Source organism: Salmo salar, chromosome 01 (genome assembly GCF_965601325.2).
Source record: "Salmo salar chromosome 01, fSalSal1, whole genome shotgun sequence".
Lineage (NCBI taxonomy): Eukaryota > Metazoa > Chordata > Actinopteri > Salmoniformes > Salmonidae > Salmo > Salmo salar.
The window spans coordinates 150,599,100-150,616,108 of NC_138291.1; the positions used below are offsets into that span (position 1 = coordinate 150,599,100).

The 17,009-nt window shown below is 44.0% G+C and overlaps 1 protein-coding gene and 1 long non-coding RNA gene across 2 annotated transcripts in view; one reads left to right on the plus strand and one right to left on the minus strand.

Annotated features, from left to right (window-relative positions):
* LOC106565751 (BMP/retinoic acid-inducible neural-specific protein 1) overlaps positions 1 to 17,009 on the plus strand; it is a 164,890-nt gene that overhangs the window by 132,299 nt on the left and 15,582 nt on the right. The window contains exon 6 of the mRNA XM_014133232.3: positions 14,039 to 14,275. Coding sequence (XP_013988707.1) covers positions 14,039 to 14,275 — 237 coding nt within the window. The remainder of the gene's footprint in view (positions 1 to 14,038; positions 14,276 to 17,009) is intronic.
* Positions 14,502 to 17,009, minus strand: part of LOC106565761 (uncharacterized) — a 39,419-nt gene continuing 36,911 nt past the window's right edge. The window contains exon 4 of the long non-coding RNA XR_001319726.2: positions 14,502 to 15,078. This is a non-coding gene — a long non-coding RNA (uncharacterized LOC106565761). The remainder of the gene's footprint in view (positions 15,079 to 17,009) is intronic.

Genomic DNA, 17,009 nt, shown 5'->3' on the forward strand with positions numbered 1-17,009 from the left:
TTGTACTCCCCACCTGGTTCAATCAACCAAATGCTGCTACGTGCAATTTCTGCCTTGCCCTTTATGAGAAGGCGGTAGTCGGCCTGAATGCCAGGGCAATTTTATATATGTAATTTTCTGTTTTTACAGAAATTACGATCGCCTCTCATTACTCTTTGAAGAAACAGAATAATTATTAGGTTCCTCTGTATATACTTGTACAGTATATAGAGCGATGTTGTTGCTTCACTGAATATGGGCCTGGGCCACAACAATCCTGCTACTACATGCAACCCAAACATTATTGTGGGGTGCGTTCAATGTAAATTACAGTTGTATGTATGCATTTCTCCAGATACGCTCCGGCAGTGCTCTATTTTTTTACTAGTCTAGGTATTTGCATAATGTGTTCCAGTATTCATAAAAATGTTATGAAATCCAGTTGTCTACTTGAGAGATGAGGTAGGTAATACATCATGCATTTGTGCGATTTTCTCAAAATGAAACCAGTGATTTAATTTAAGTGTTGGAAGATATCAAGGGCAATATGCAGAACATTATTCCTATTTATTAATTCTTAAATGAGCTTGTCGGTCTCCTACAAAATAATCTACTGCACCAGCAGTCCTGTTTGACAACACTGCGGATAATTTGCCCAGAACAGACATAAAAACAATTCTAAGTAAGGCACAGCCAGAACCGTAAAAAGCTGCATTCTAAGAAATTAGGATTTTTACAATCAACAGTTTTCTGTCAAGGCATAGTTTGAACAGACATACTAAGATAGCCAGAATGTAAAAAACAGTATACGAAAAAATGAAGATGACTAGCGACATTAGCTACACTGTAGAGGAGTCCTAGGTTGATCTGAACAAAGCAGGAGCACAAAGCAGAGGATTAACAGTTACGGTCTTAACACCACCATGCGGCCCCTTTGATTACAAGGGACATGGGCGAGGCTACGATGAGTAAAAATAGGCGGATTTCCAGTTTAGAGGTTTTCATGTTATATGCGGTACTAAAATGAGCCAGTGTAATTTAATGCCCCATTCAAAGTAATGCACTTTATTGCACCAGTGGATTAAGTAATGATTATTTTGCGAGTTTGTGGCCACACAATGGTCTATTAATCTTTGATGAAACTGTATCTTATGAGGTGGAGCGGGGCATCACAACGAGCGGCGAGTGTTGGCGAGGAGTCGTGAACGCTTGGCCGCCGCCCGCACTAGCTCATCCATCAACATACCAAAAACTCTGGGAGAAAGAGCGAGACAGCAAAGTCACGGGCACAGGACACTTTTCTGCATTCACGGGCCACTTTTTAGCATTCATGGAAGCCTGAGTCCTGCCACAGTGTATGTATGTTATACGTGAGGGAAATACCTTAGCCTATGATGCAATCAGATTAGCTGGTATTCAAGGTCCTATTTATTTAGTGGCAGAGTGAGTCAGAGGGCTTACTGTGAATTATGTGCACTGATGGAGCATGAAGTTAGAGGTTATCAAACAGTGGCAAAATAATTCTGATATTTGCCTCCATTTTTTAAAGCAAATCTTTAGTTAAACTCCTTGATGTGCTGCCTCTGGCTTCTGATGGTTTGCGGTGCAACCGAAAAAATATCCAGCGCTCATTTAGCTATTATACTGGAAGGAGACTAAGTGTTTCAGGGTGGCATCATTTTAGCATAAAAATAAGTTGTTTTACCTAAAGTGCAAGATATTTTTATAGACTCAATTTATTACAGAGATTTTTTTGCATTTTGATTTGAAGTAGAGGAGACCGTAAGATGGGGCGGTTATGACTGAATAAGAGTGAGAGATGGGGAATGAGAAGTGGGGAGAGAGAGGGAAATGGATGTGGGACAGAGAGAGTGGTGTGCTAGAGAGAATGAGGCAGTGAGAGTGAGACAGAGGGGAGACAGAAAATAATGAAGAGAGGCAGAACGAGAGAGTCCTCTGACTGGCTGAGCAGTGTCTGTATGAGTCCTGCAGTCTGGGCAGTGATTCTGTAATATCTAAAGGAGAATGAGTGGCCCTGGTGCTAGGAGGGAGAATAAGGGGGTTGAAAAACTCTGTGTTATTTTGCACTCGGCCGCTGGCACTGCCTCTGTCAGCGAGCGGCGTCGATCCGTGAACTCGCCATCTGGATTCCCCCACAAATCACATAAAATTTTAGGGCCCAGGAATACATCAAGCTAAATGAATATTGGCTCCGGCCGCAGACAGGCCTGATGGAAAAAGAGCCCTTTGCAATCCAACTCTTTGTGGTCAGATATGATCCATCCATCCATCCCTCTCTTCCTTTCTCATCCACCCCTGATCGGCACTGGGACAGATGAGGACGACAGTTGTGAATGGAGTATTCTGTCACAGAGTGAATACAAAGCAAAGTTACATGGTGGGATTAAATGTCGTGAGAATACTGAGACACAGAGCGGAGTAGCAAGATACAACATGAACTCATAGAAATCTGTGTATGCCTATACAGTACTGACATAGACCTCGGGTCGAAATGTTGCACTCAATAAAACTACGGGAGCATTCAACAGTGTGCACGTATCGATCTTTCTTTTCTCTCATAGAGGAAGGTTGCATTGTACTGTTTTAACCTTACCTAGAAATGGACATGGTTTAATTTATTAGTCAAGTTATACGAAAGGGAAGGTATTAGATTTTTAAGGAAAGCTAACCACAGCTATGATTAATTCTTTACAATATTCATTAGCAAATGATGAACTTTGATAAATGGCGCTGTGTGATTAAGCTTAATGTATTTTGATCTAAAGACCTTCATTTAATTTGAAGCCACCCACCAGTTTTCAGTTTAGCTTTTATTTTGTGGATTTAATGAACGACATACTCATATTGATTCTCCAACTGTTTATTTGCTGTCAAGATATTGTTAGATACAAGAATGTATACAAATAGATGGCTGCACTGAACAAAATAAAATATATATTAGCATTTTATTTCATACCGTGTCTTTTTGTTGATTTTAAAGCCCAGTTTTCATGTTTGGGTAAAACGCAAGTAAATCAATCAAATCAAAGTTTATTGGTCGCGTACACAGATTTGCAGGCGTTAACGCAGGTCCCAAAAAAAAACATGTTATTTGTCACATGCGCCGAATATGACAGGTGTAGACCGTACAGTGAAATGCTTACTTACAAGCCCTTAACCAACAATGCTTTAAGACGTTACAATGCTTTAAGTAAGACCAACAATGCTTTAAGTAAAAAAAATGATAAAAGTAACATATTTCAACAGCAGCAGTAAAATAATAACAGAGGGTACCGGTACAGAGTCAATGTGCTGGGGCACTGGTTAGTCGAGGTAATTGAGGTAATATGTACATGTAGGTAGAGTTAAAGTGACTATGCATAGATAATAAACAGAGAGTAGCAGCAGCGTAAAAGAGAGGTCTGGGTAGCCATTTGATTAGCTGTTCAGGAGTCTTATGGCTTGGAGGTAGAAGCTGATAAGAAGCCTTTTGGACATAGACTTGGCGCTCCAGTACTGCTTGCCGTGCTTTAGCAGAGATAACAGTCTATGACTAGGATGGCAGGAGTCTGAGACAATTTTTAGGGCCTTCCTAGTATAGAGGTCCTGGATGGCAGGAAGCTTGGCCCCAGTGATGTACTGGGCTGTACGCACTACCCCCTGTAGTGCCTTGCGGTTGGAGGCCGAGCAGTTGCCATGCCATGCAGTGATGCAACCAGTCAGGATGCTTTCGATGGTGCAGCTGTAGAACCTTTTGAGGATCTGAGAATCCATGCCATATCTTTTCAGTCTCCTGAGGGGGAATGGGCTTTGCCGTGCCCTCTTCAAGACTTTCTTATTAATGTGTGGACCATGATAGTTTGTTGGTGATGTGGACACCAAGGAACTTGAAGCTCTCAAAGTGAAGCAAAATGCTTGTTTCTTGCTCCAACAGTGCAATACACACATAATCCAATATGGAAACATAATTAGTGCAATCACTCAACAGCACAATAATAACACATTATTTGCAGAGGCGTGTTTTCATAAAAGTAAGAGCTATTACGATTATATTGCCTTGACAAGATGCAGTTTTATTTGAGGAAGAAAAATCTATTAACTTCTATGGGCTACGTGGGACGCTAGCGACCTGCGGGACACAGCCAGTGAAATATCAGGGCGGCAAATTCAAAAACAACAAAATGTCATAATTCAACTTTCTCAAACATACAACTATTTTACACCATTTTAAAGATACACTTCTCCTGAATCGAACCACATTGTCCGATTTCAAAAAGGCTTTACAGCGAAAGCAAAACATTAGATTATGTTAGGAGAGTACATAGACAAAAATAATCACAGCCATTTTCCAAGCAAGGACATGTTTCAATAAAACCCAAAACACAGCTAAATGAAGCACTAACCTTTGACGATCTTCATCAGATGACACTCCTAGGACATTATGTTACACAATACATGTATGTTTTGTTCGATAAAGTTCATATTTATATCCAAAAACAGCATTTTACATTGGCGCGTGATGTTTAGAAAATGTATTCCCGCCAAAACTTCCGGTGAATGTGCATATGAATTTACAAAAATACTCATCATAAATGTTGACAAAATATATAACAATTATTTAAAGAATTACAGATAGACTACCCCTGGATGCAACCGCTGTGTCAGATTTTAAAATAGCTTTACAGAGAAAGCACATTTTTCAATATTCTGAGTACATAGCTCAGCCAACACGGTGAGCTATTCAGACACCCGCCAAGTTCGGGGCAACCTAAACTCAGAATTAGTATTAGAAATATTCTCTTACCTTTGCTGATCTTCGTCAGAATGCACTCCCAGGACTGCTACTTTCACAAGAAATGTTGTTTTTGTTCGAAATAATCCATATTTATGTACAAATACCTCCGTTTTGTTCGTGCGTACAGATCACTTATCCAAAGGCATAACGCGCGAGCGTGGAATGAGAGACGAAAAGTCAAAATGTTCCATTACTGTACTTAGAACCATGTCAAACGCTGTTTAAAATCAATCTTTATGGTATTTTTAATGTAAAATTGTGATAATATTCCAACCGGACATTAGCATATTCATTCAAGAAGAAAAAGAAGGAACGGCGTGCTTGTGTGACCGCGCATATCCAATCCCTTTGTTGCCAGGCAGACCACTCAGTAACTGAGCTCCTATACTCTGCCCAGTGACAGGAGAAGGCTAAAACCACTTTCTGAAGGCTTTAGACAGCCAATGGAAGCCTTAGGATGTGCAACGTCACCCCACAGACACTGTAGCTTCGATAGAGAATCAAAAGAAGAACTACAATTCTCAGACTTTCCACTTCCTGCTTGAATTTCTCTCAGGTTTTTGCTTGCCATATGAGTTCTGTTATACTCACAGACAGCATTCAAACAGTTTTAGAAACTTCAGAGTTTTCTATCCAAATCTACTAATAATATGCATATTCTAGTTTCTGGGCCAGAGTAGTAACCTGTTTAACTTCTTGGGGCTATGTGGGACGCTAGCGTGCCACCCGTGGTGCACCCTATCAACAGCAGGTGCATTTCAAGAGCGGCAAATTTGAAACCAAATAAATGTCAAAATTCAAATTTTTCAAACATACAACTATCTTACACCCTTTGAAAGATAAACATCTCCTTAATCTAACCACGTTGTCCGATTTCAAAAAGGTTTTACGGCGAAAGCATAAAGTTAGATTATGTTAGGAGAGTACATTGACAATAGCTGTGTGTAATGTTTTGTCAATTCAAAGACAGGCGTCACCAAAACCATAAAACCAGCTAAAATGATGCACTAACCTTTTACAATCTCCATCAGATGACACTCCTAGGACATTATGTTAGACAATGCATGCATTTTTAGTTCTATCAAGTTCATATTTATATCCAAAAACAGCGTTTTACTATGGCATTGATGTTGAGGAAATCGTTTCCCTCCAATAACCGGCAGTCAAGTCAGCACCACAAATTAAATAATTAAAATTAGAAAACATTGGTAAAATATTATATTGTCATTTAAAGAATTATAGATTTACATCTCTTGAACGCAATCAACTTGCCAGATTTAAAAATAACCTTACTGGGAAATCACACTTTGCAATAATCTGAGCACTGCGCCCAGAAAAATATGCTTTGCTATACAGACAAACGGCCATGTTGGAGAGATCTAAAATCGAAAATACTATGTAAATAATCCATTACCTTTGATTCTCTTCATCAGATGTCACTTCCAGGAATCCCAGGTCCATAACGAATGTAGTTTTGTTCAAAAAAGCTCATCATTTATATCCAAAAAGCTCCGTGTTGTTAGCACATGATCTAAGCCAGCCGGACTTCTCGTCATGAACGAGGGGAAAAAATATATTTACGTTCGTTCAAACATGTCAAACGTTGTATAGCATAAATCATTAGTGCCTTTTTTAACCAGAACATGAATAATATTCAAGGTGGACGAATGCATTCTCTTTTATAACGTATTGGAACGAGGGTACCCAACATGAACTCGCGCGCCAGAGTCTAATCGGCCATCACCGTTCCATGGCTCTTGTTCGGTCAGATCTCACAGTAAAAGACTCAAAACACTTTGTAAAGGCTGGTGACATCTAGTGGAAGCAATAGGAAGTGCCAAAACATTAATCAACCCCTGTGTGTTTCAATGGCATAGGCTTAAAGGTAATTCAACACATCAGGTATCCACTTCCTGTCAGAAAATGTCTCAGGGTTTTGCCTGCCAAATGAGTTCTGTTATACTCACAGACACCATTCAAACAGTTTTAGAAACTTTAGGGTGTTTTCTATCCATATATAATAAGTATATGCATATTCTAGTTACTGGGTAGGATTAGTAACCAGATTAAATCGGGTACGTTTTTTTATCCAGCCGTGAAAATACTGCCCCCTAGCCCCAACAGGTTAAATTGGGTATGTTTTTCATCTGGCCGTGAAAATACTGCCCCCTAGCCCAGACCGGTTTTAAGTTATTTTCTAATACAGTGACTTGTATTTTCAGTGTGAAGAGGTACTTTCAGTCCAACCATCTTCCATATCACTTAGGCTAGGTCACCGCTAACATAAGAGAGGCAGTTATCTATTCAGTGTGTTGCCAAACTGTTTCCCCCCCCCCCACACACACACACACACACACACACACACACACACACACACACACACAAGGAACAGGTAATACATGACTGCTGTGTTAAATAAACCAAGACACAACAGGACAGCAGGCATCAATCACTGTTCCATTTTGTCACATCATGAATAGCCCTCCGGAGAAAGTCAGCTCAAAGTCAAACAAGGGCAAACTTTTAAACCAACTTTTTAAAGCTCATCAATATGCGTTCATGTACAGAATCTGTCATGACAAACTGCAACCTGAAAACCGCATCAGTGACATTGAGGCATACTGTATTGGTTTAAAGGTATTGACACACAAAAAAGTACGTTCAAGCGGCTCTCCTGTGAAGTAGTGACCCGCGACATACGCCTAGTTTCCTGAAAAGGGTCACATATTATGGCAAGAACAGCTCAAATAAGCAAAGAGAAACGACAGTCCATCATTACTTAATGATCATTAATTTCAAGAACATTAAATGTTTCTTCAAGTTCAGTCGCAAAAACCATCAACTGCTATGATGAAACTGGCTCTCATGAGGACTGCCGCAGGAATGGAAGACCCAGAGTTACCTCTGCTGCAGAGGATAAGTTCATTAGTTACCAGCCTCAGAAAGCGGCAATTAACTGCCCCTCATTTTGCAGCCCAAATAAATGCTTCACAGAGTTCAAGTAACAGACACATCTCAAGATCAACGGTTCAGAGGAGACTGCGTGAATCAGGCCTTCGTGGTTGAATTGTTGCAAAGACACCACTACTAAAGGACACCAACAAGAAGAAGAGACTTGCATGGGCCAAGAAACATGATGATGAGTTCAAATTTGAGATTTTTGGTTCCAAATGTTGTGTCTTTGTAAAACGCAGAGTATGTGAACGGATGATCTCCGCATGTGATCTCCGTGGCCAGGCACGACTCCAACACCATCATTAAGTTTGCAGACAACACAACAGTGGTAGGCCTGATCACCGATAACGATGAGACAGCCTATAGGGAGGAGGTCAGAGACCTGGCCGGGTGGTGCCAGAATAACAACCTATCCCTCAACGTAACCAAGACTAAGGAGATGATTGTGGACGACAGGAAAAGGAGGACCAAGCACGCCCCCATTCTCATCGACAGGGCTCTAGTGGAGCAGGTTGAGAGCTTCAAGTTCCTTGGTGTCCACATCACCAACAAACGAGAATGGTTCTAACACACCAAGACAGTCATGAAGAGGGCACAACAAAGCCTTTTCCCCCTCAGGAAACTAAAAAGATTTGGCATGGGTCCTCAAAAGGTTAAACAGCTGCAACATCGAGAGCATCCTGACTGGATGCATCACTGCCTGGTACGGCAATTGCTCTGCCTCCGACCGTAAGGCACTACAGAGGGTGGTGCGTACGGCCCAGTACATCACTGGGGCTAAGCTGCCTGCCATCCAGGACCTCTACACCAGGCGGTGTCAGAGGAAGGCCTTAAAATTGTCAATGACCCCAGCCACCCCAGTCATAGACTGTTGTCTCTACTACCGCATGGCAAGCGGTACCGGAGTGCCAAGTCTAGGACAAAAAGGCTTCTCAACAGTTTTTACCCCCAAGCCATAAGACTCCTGAACAGGTAATCAAATGGCTACCCGGACTATTTGCATTGTGTGCCCCCCCCCCCCCCCCTTTTACGCTACTGCTACTCTCTGTTTATCATATATGCATAGTCACTTTAACTATACATTCATGTACATACTACCTCAATTGGCCCGACCAACCAGTGCTCCTGCACATTGGCTAACCGGGCTATCTGCATTGTGTCCCGCCACCCGCCAACCCCTCTTTTACGCAACTGCTACTCTCTGTTCATCATATATGCATAGTCACTTTAATTAACATTTAACATTTAAGTCATTTAGCAGACGCTCTTATCCAGAGCGACTTACAAATTGGTGCATTCACCTTATGATATCCAGTGGAACAACCACTTTACAATAGTGCATCTAAATCATTTAAGGGGGGGGGGGGGGTTAGAAGGATTACTTTATCCTATCCTAGGTATTCCTTAAAGAGGTGGGGTTTCAGGTGTCTCCGGAAGGTGGTGATTGACTCCGCTGTCCTGGCGTTGTGAGGGAGCTTGTTCCACCATTGGGGTGCCAGAGCAGCGAACAGTTTTGACTGGGCTGAGCGGGAACTGTGCTTCCTCAGAGGTAGGGAGGCGAGCAGGCCAGAGGTGGATGAACGCAGTGCCCTTGTTTGGGTGTAGGGCCTGATCAGAGCCTGAAGGTACGGAGGTGCCGTTCCCCTCACAGCTCCGTAGGCAAGCACCATGGTCTTGTAGCGGATGCGAGCTTCAACTGGAAGCCAGTGGAGAGAGCGGAGGAGCGGGGTGACGTGAGAGAACTTGGGAAGGTTGAACACCAGACGGGCTGCGGCGTTCTGGATGAGTTGTAGGGGTTTAATGGCACAGGCAGGGAGCCCAGCCAACAGCGAGTTGCAGTAATCCAGACGGGAGATGACAAGTGCCTGGATTAGGACCTGCGCCGCTTCCTGTGTGAGGCAGGGTCGTACTCTGCGAATGTTGTAGAGCATGAACCTACAGGATCGGGTCACCGCCTTGATGTTAGTGGAGAACGACAGGGTGTTGTCCAGGGTCACGCCAAGGTTCTTAGCACTCTGGGAGGAGGACACAAGGGAGTTGTCAACCGTGATGGCGAGATCATGGAACGGGCAGTCCTTCCCCGGTAGGAAGAGCAGCTCCGTCTTGCCGAGGTTCAGCTTGAGGTGGTGATCCGTCATCCACACTGATATGTCTGCCAGACATGCAGAGATGCGATTCGCCACCTGGTTATCAGAAGGGGGAAAGGAGAAGATTAATTGTGTGTCGTCTGCATAGCAAGGATAGGAGAGACCATGTGAGGATATGACAGAGCCAAGTGACTTGGTGTATAGCGAGAATAGGAGAGGGTCTAGAACAGAGCCCTGGGGGACAGCAGTGGTGAGAGCACGTGGTGCGGAGACAGATTCTCGCCACGCCACCTGGTAGGAGCGACCTGTCAGGTAGGACGCAATCCAAGCGTGGGCCGCGCCGGAGATGCCCAAATCCGAGAGGGTGGAGAGGAGGATCTGATGGTTCACAGTATCAAAGGCAGCAGATAGGTCTAGGAGGATGAGAGCAGAGGAGAGAGAGTTAGCTTTAGCAGTGCGGAGAGCCTCCGTGACACAGAGAAGAGCAGTCTCAGTTGAATGACCAGTCTTGAAACCTGACTGATTTGGATCAAGAAGGTCATTCTGAGAGAGATAGCAGGAGAGCTGGCCAAGGACGGCACGTTCAAGAGTTTTGGAGAGAAAAGAAAGAAGGGATACTGGTCTGTAGTTGTTGACATCGGAGGGATCGAGTGTAGGTTTTTTCAGAAGGGGTGCAACTCTCGCTCTCTTGAAGACGGAAGGAACGTAGCCAGCGGTCAAGGATGAGTTGATGAGCGAGGTGAGGTAAGGGAGAAGGTCTCCGGAAATGGTCTGGAGAAGAGAGGAGGGGATAGGGTCAAGCGGGCAGGTTGTTGGGCGGCCGGCAGTCACAAGACGCGAGATTTCATCTGGAGAGAGAGGGGAGAAAGAGGTCAAAGCACAGGGTAGGGCAGTGTGAGCAGGACCAGCGGTGTCGTTTGACTTAGCAAACGAGGATCGGATGTCGTTGACCTTCTTTTCAAAATGGTTGACGAAGTCATCCGCAGAGAGGGAGGAGGGGGGGGGGGATTCAGGAGGGAGGAGAAGGTGGCAAAGAGCTTCCTAGGGTTAGAGGCAGATGCTTGGAATTTAGAGTGGTAGAAAGTGGCTTTAGCAGCAGAGACAGAAGAGGAAAATGTAGAGAGGAGGGAGTGAAAGTATGCCAGGTCCGCAGGGAGGCGAGTTTTCCTCCATTTCCGCTCGGCTGCCCGGAGCCCTGTTCTGTGAGCTCGCAATTAGTCGTCGAGCCACGGAGCAGGAGGGGAGGACCGAGCCGGCCTGGAGGATAGGGGACATAGAGAATCAAAGGATGCAGAGAGGGAGGAGAGGAGGGTTGAGGAGGCAGAATCAGGGGATAGGTTGGAGAAGGTTTGAGCAGAGGGAAGAGATGATTGGATGGAAGGGGAGAGAGTAGCGGGAGAGAGAGAGCGAAGATTGGGACGGCGCAATACCATCCGAGTAGGGGCAGAGTGAGAAGTGTTGGATGAGAGCGAGAGGGAAAAGGATACAAGGTAGTGGTCGGAGACTTGGAGGGGAGTTGCAATGAGATTAGTGGAAGAACAGCATCTAGTAAAGATGAGGTCAAGCGTATTGCCTGCCTTGTGAGTAGGGGGGGAAGGTGAGAGGGTGAGGTCAAAAGAGGAGAGGAGTGGAAAGAAGGAGGCAGAGAGGAATGAGTCAAAGGTAGACGTGGGGAGGTTAAAGTCACCCAGAACTGTGAGAGGTGAGCCATCCTCAGGAAAGGAACTTATCAAGACGTCAAGCTCATTGACGAACTCTCCAAGGGAACCTGGAGGGTGATAAATGATAAGGATGTTAAGCTTGAAAGGGCTGGTAACTGTGACAGCATGGAATTCAAATGAGGAGATAGACAGATGGGTCAGGGGAGAAAAAGAGAATGTCCACTTGGGATAGATGAGGATTCCAGTGCCACCACCCCGCTGGCCAGATGCTCTCGGGGTATGCGAGAACACGTGGGCAGACGAGGACAGAGCAGTAGGAGTAGCAGTGTTATCTGTGGTAATCCATGTTTCCGTCAGCGCCAAGAAGTCGAGGGACTGGAGAGCAGCATAGGCTGAGATGAACTCTGCCTTGTTGGCCGCAGACCGGCAGTTCCAGAGGCTGCCGGAGACCTGGAACTCCACGTGGGTTGTGCGCGCTGGGACCACCAGGTTAGAGTGGCAGCGGCCACGCGGTGTGAAGCGTTTGTGTGGCCTGTGCAGAGGGGAGAGAACAGGGATAGACAGACACATAGTTGACAGGCTACAGAAGAGGCTACGCTAATGCAAAGGAGGTTGGAATGACAAGTGGACTACACGTCTCGAATGTTCAGAAAGTTAAGCTTACGTTGCAAAAATCTTATTGACTAAAATGACGAAAATTACGAAAATGATACAGTACTGCTGGCTGGTGAAGTAGGCTAGCTAGCAGTGGCTGCGTTGTTGACTTTGTTTGAACGTGTAGCTGGCTAGGTAACCTCGATAGTTTTAGTACTACACCTTATCATGATACAAAAGCAACTATGTAGCTAGCTAACATAGCACTAATCAAGACGTTCCTTTGTAATGTATTTAGTTTCTACAATGCTGCTCGTCGGTAATAGTTGGCTAGGTTTGGAAAAATGGCGTCGCAGGGGACGAAAATAGCTGGCTAGCTAACCTTGATAATTACTCTAAACTACACAATTATCAAACTATGACAAAGACAACTATGTAGCTAGCTAACACTGCACTAGTCAAATCGTTCCGTTGTAATGTATTACTTTCTACAGTGTTGCTAGTCAGTAAAGGTCGGCTAGCTAGCAGTGGGTTTGATGATGACTAGGTGTGTTGACTAAGTCTGGAGTCTGGACAACGGCGTCGTGGCGCGGCTGGCTAGCTAACCTCGATAATTACTCTAAACTACACAATTATCTTAGATACAAAGACAGCAAAGACAACTATGTAGCTAGCTAACACTACACTAATCAAGTCATTCCGTTGTAATGTAATAGTTTCTACAGTGCTGCTAGTCGGTAGAAGTTGGCTAGTTGGCTAGCTAGCAGTGTTGACTAAGTTAGGAGGACGAAAACAGCTGGCTAGCTAACCTCGATAATTACTCTAAACTACACAATTATCTTTGATACAAAGACGGCTATGTAGCTAGCTAAGAAAAATTGCTCAGATCAAACAAATCAATCCGTTGTAATGTAATGAAATATTACCTGCGGAGCGCGACTACTCGCTCCATGTATGTGATATAATCATATCTACATGTACGTACTACCTCAATCAGCCCGACTAAACGGTGTCTGTATGTAGCCTCAATACTTTATATAGCCTCGCTACTGTTATTGTCTTTTTACTGTTGTTTTTATTTCTTTACTTACCTATTGTTCACCTAATACCTTTTTTGCACTATTGGTTAGAGCCTGTAAGTAAGCATTTCACTGTAAGGTCTACGTTCCCACCGTGAAGCATGGAGTAGGGGGTGTGATGGTGTGGGAGTGCTTTGCTGGTGACACTGTCTGTGATTTATTTAGAATTCAAGGCACACTTAACCAGCATGGCTACCACAGCATTCTGCAGCGATACACCATCCCATCTGGTTTGTGCTTAGTGGGACTATCATTTGTTTTCAACAGGACAATGACCCAACACACCTCCAGGCTGTGTAAGGGCTGTTTGACCAAGAAGGAGAGCGATGGAGTGCTGCTTCAGATGACCTGGCCTCCACAATCACCCGACCTCAACCCAATTGAGATGTTTTGGGATGAGTTGGACCATAGAGTGAAGGAAAAGCAGCCAACAAGTGCTCAGCATACGTGGGAACTCCTTCAAAACTGTTGGAAAAGCATTACTTCTGAAGCTGGTTGAGAGAATGGCAAGACTGTGCAAAGTTGTCATCAAGGCAAAGGGTGGCTACTTTGAAGAATCTCAAATATAAAATATATTTTATTTATTTAACACTTTTTTGGTTACTACATGATTCTATGTGTTATTTCCTAGTTTTGATGTCTTCACTATTATTCTACAATGTAGAAAAAGTTAAAATAAAGAAAAACCCTTGAATGAGTAGGTGTGTCCAAACTTTTGACTGCTACTGAATATAGATTTGAAACCTGTATCTCAACATATCTACACTGATACAGATGTAGAGGTTAAACTTTCAGTTCAAATGCAATTTCATACCAACCTCTCTTTTCAAAACAGCATAACTGTGTTTTAGACATGTATCTTATGAACCATTTCCCTTTGTGTTCCAGGTCTCCAGGTCATTTTTCCAGAGTACCTCCAGGAGAAGTTTGTCCAGTCAGCTCTGAGCTACATCATGTGTAACGGGGAGGGGGAGTACGTCTGCCGAAACAGCCAGTGTATCTGCATGTGTTCTGACGAGTACCCACAATGCAACTGTCCCATCACCGACATCCAGATCATGGAGAACACCCTGCTGGGGCAGGCGGAGTCATGGGCAACCTCTTACAAGGACTTTGAGAACTCAGGTAAGCAGGGAAGGATATTTGATAGCAAATTCTAGTTTACTGCAAGTCTTAGTCTACTGTACAGTCTACTATAGTTTTGTTCGGCCATGTGTCTTCGTCCACAAACTATATGTAACTACCTGTAACAGATGAATTAACATTATGCTTAATTATTTAGTTATTTTATCCCCTTAAACTATAAAGTTAAATAAAGGTTAAATAAAAAATAAATACAATAAAAACTATATTCAGTCAAATTTCAATCAAATTTATTTATAAAGCCCTTCTTACATAAGCTGATGTCACAAAGTGCTGTACAGAAACCCAGCCTAAAACCCCAAACAGCAAGCAATGCAGGTGTAGAAGCACAGTGGCTAGGAAAAACTCCATAGAAAGGCCGGAACCTAGGAAGAATCCTAGAGAGGAACAAGGCTATGAGGGTGGCCAGTCCTCTTCTGGCTGTGCCGGGTAGAGATTATAACAGAACGTGGCCAAGATGTTCAAATGTTCATAGATGACCAGTAGGGTCAAATAATAATAATCACAGTGGTTGTAGAGGGTGCAACAGGTCAGCACCTCAGGAGTAAATGTCAGTTGGCTTTTCATAGCTGATCATTCAGAGTATCACTACCACTCCTGCTGTCTCTAGAGAGTTGAAAACAGCAGGTCTGGGACAAGGTAGCACGTCCAGTGAACAGGTCAGGGTTCCATAGCCGCAGGCAGAACAGTTGAAACTGGAGCAACAGCACGACCAGGTGGACTGGGGACAGCAAGGAAACATCAGGCCAGGTAGTCCTAAGGCATGGTCCTAGGGCTCAGGTCCTCTAAGAGAAAGAAAGAGCATAATTAAATTCACACACGACACCAGATAAGACAGGAGCAATACTCCAGATATAACAGACTGACCCTAGCCCCCCGACACATAAACTATTGCAGCATAAATACTGGAGGCTGAGACAGGAGGGGTCGGGAGACACTGTGGCCCCGTCCGATGATACCCCGGACAGGGCCAAACAGGTAGGATTTAACCCCACCCAATTTGCCAAAGCACAGCCCCCACACCACTAGAGGGATAACTTCAACCACCAACTTACTATCCTGAGGCAAGGCCAAGTATAGCTCACGAAGATCTCCCCCACGGCACAAACCCAAGGGGGGCGCCAACCCGGAAAGGAAGGTCACATCGGTGACTCAACCCACTCAAGTGATGCACCCCTCCTAGGCACGGCATGGAAGAGCACCAATAAGCCAGTGACTTTGAGGCAGATAATCCCAGTGGAGAGAGGGGAACTGGCCAGGCAGAGACAGCAAGGGCGGTTCGTTGCTCCAGTGCCTTTCCGTTCACCTTCACACTCCTGGGCCAGACTACACTCAATCATAGGACCTACTGAAGAGATGAGTCTTCAATAATGACTTAAAGGTTGAGACTGAGTCTGCGTCTCTCACATGGGTAGGCAGACCATTCCATAAAAATGGAGCTCTATAGGAGAAAGCCCTGCCTCCAGCTGTTTGCTTAGAAATTCTAGGGACAGTAAGGAGGCCTGCGTTTTTTGACTGTAGCGTATGTGTAGATATGTACGGCAGGACCAAATCGGAAAGATGGGTAGGAGCAACCCCATGTAATGCTTTGTAGGTTACCAGTAAAACCTTGAAATCAGCCCTTGCCTTAACAGGAAGCCAGTGTAGAGAGGCTAGCAATCGAGTAATATCATCAAATCTTTTGGTTCTAGTCAAGATTCTAGCAGCCGTGTTTAGCACTAACTGAAGTTTATTCAGTGCTTTATCTGGGTAGCAGGAAAGTAGAGCGTTGCAGTAGTCTAACCTAGAAGTGACAAAAGCATGGATACATTTTTTTGCCACATTTGTGGACAGAAAGTTTCTGATTTTTGCAATGTTACGTAGATAAAATAGCTGTACTTGAAACAGTCTTGATATGTTTGTCAACAGAGAGATCATGGTCCAGAGTAATGCCAAGGTCCACAGTTTATTTGTCGGATTCAACAGAATATCCATTTGATTCTTGGGACCTAGAACTTGCATCTTTATTTTGTCCGAGTTTAATAAGTAGAAAATGTTCCGCCATCCACTTCCTTATGTCTGAAACACAGGCTTCCAGGGAGGGCAATTTTGGGGCTTCACCATGTTTCATCGAAATGTACAGCTGTGTGTTGTCCGCATAGCAGTGAAAGTTAACATTATGTTTTCAAATGACATCACCAAGAGGTAAAATATATAGTGATAACAATAGTGGTCCTAAAACGGAGCCTTGATGAACACCAAAATTTACAGTTGATTTTTCAGAGGACAAACCATCTACATAGACAAACTGATATCTTTCCAACAGATAAGATCTAAACCAGTCCAGAACTTGTCCGTGTAGACCAATTTGGGTTTCTAATCTCCAAAAGAATGTGGTGATCGATGGTATCAAAAGCAGCACTAAGGTCTAGGAGCACGAGGACAGGTGCAGAGCCTCGGTCTAACGCCATTAAAAGGTAATTTACCACCTTCACAAGTGCAGTCTCAGTGCTATGGATGGGTTCTAAAACCAGACTGAACCGTTTCGTATACATTGTTTGTCTTTAGGAAGGCAGTGAGATGCTGCGCAAAGCTTTTTCAAACATTTTTGAGAAGAATGGGAGATTCGATATAGGCCAATTCGTTTTTTATATTTTCTGGGTCAAGGTTTGGCTTTTTCAAGAGAGGCTTAATTACTGCCACTTTTAGTGAGTTTGGTACACATCCGGTGGATAGG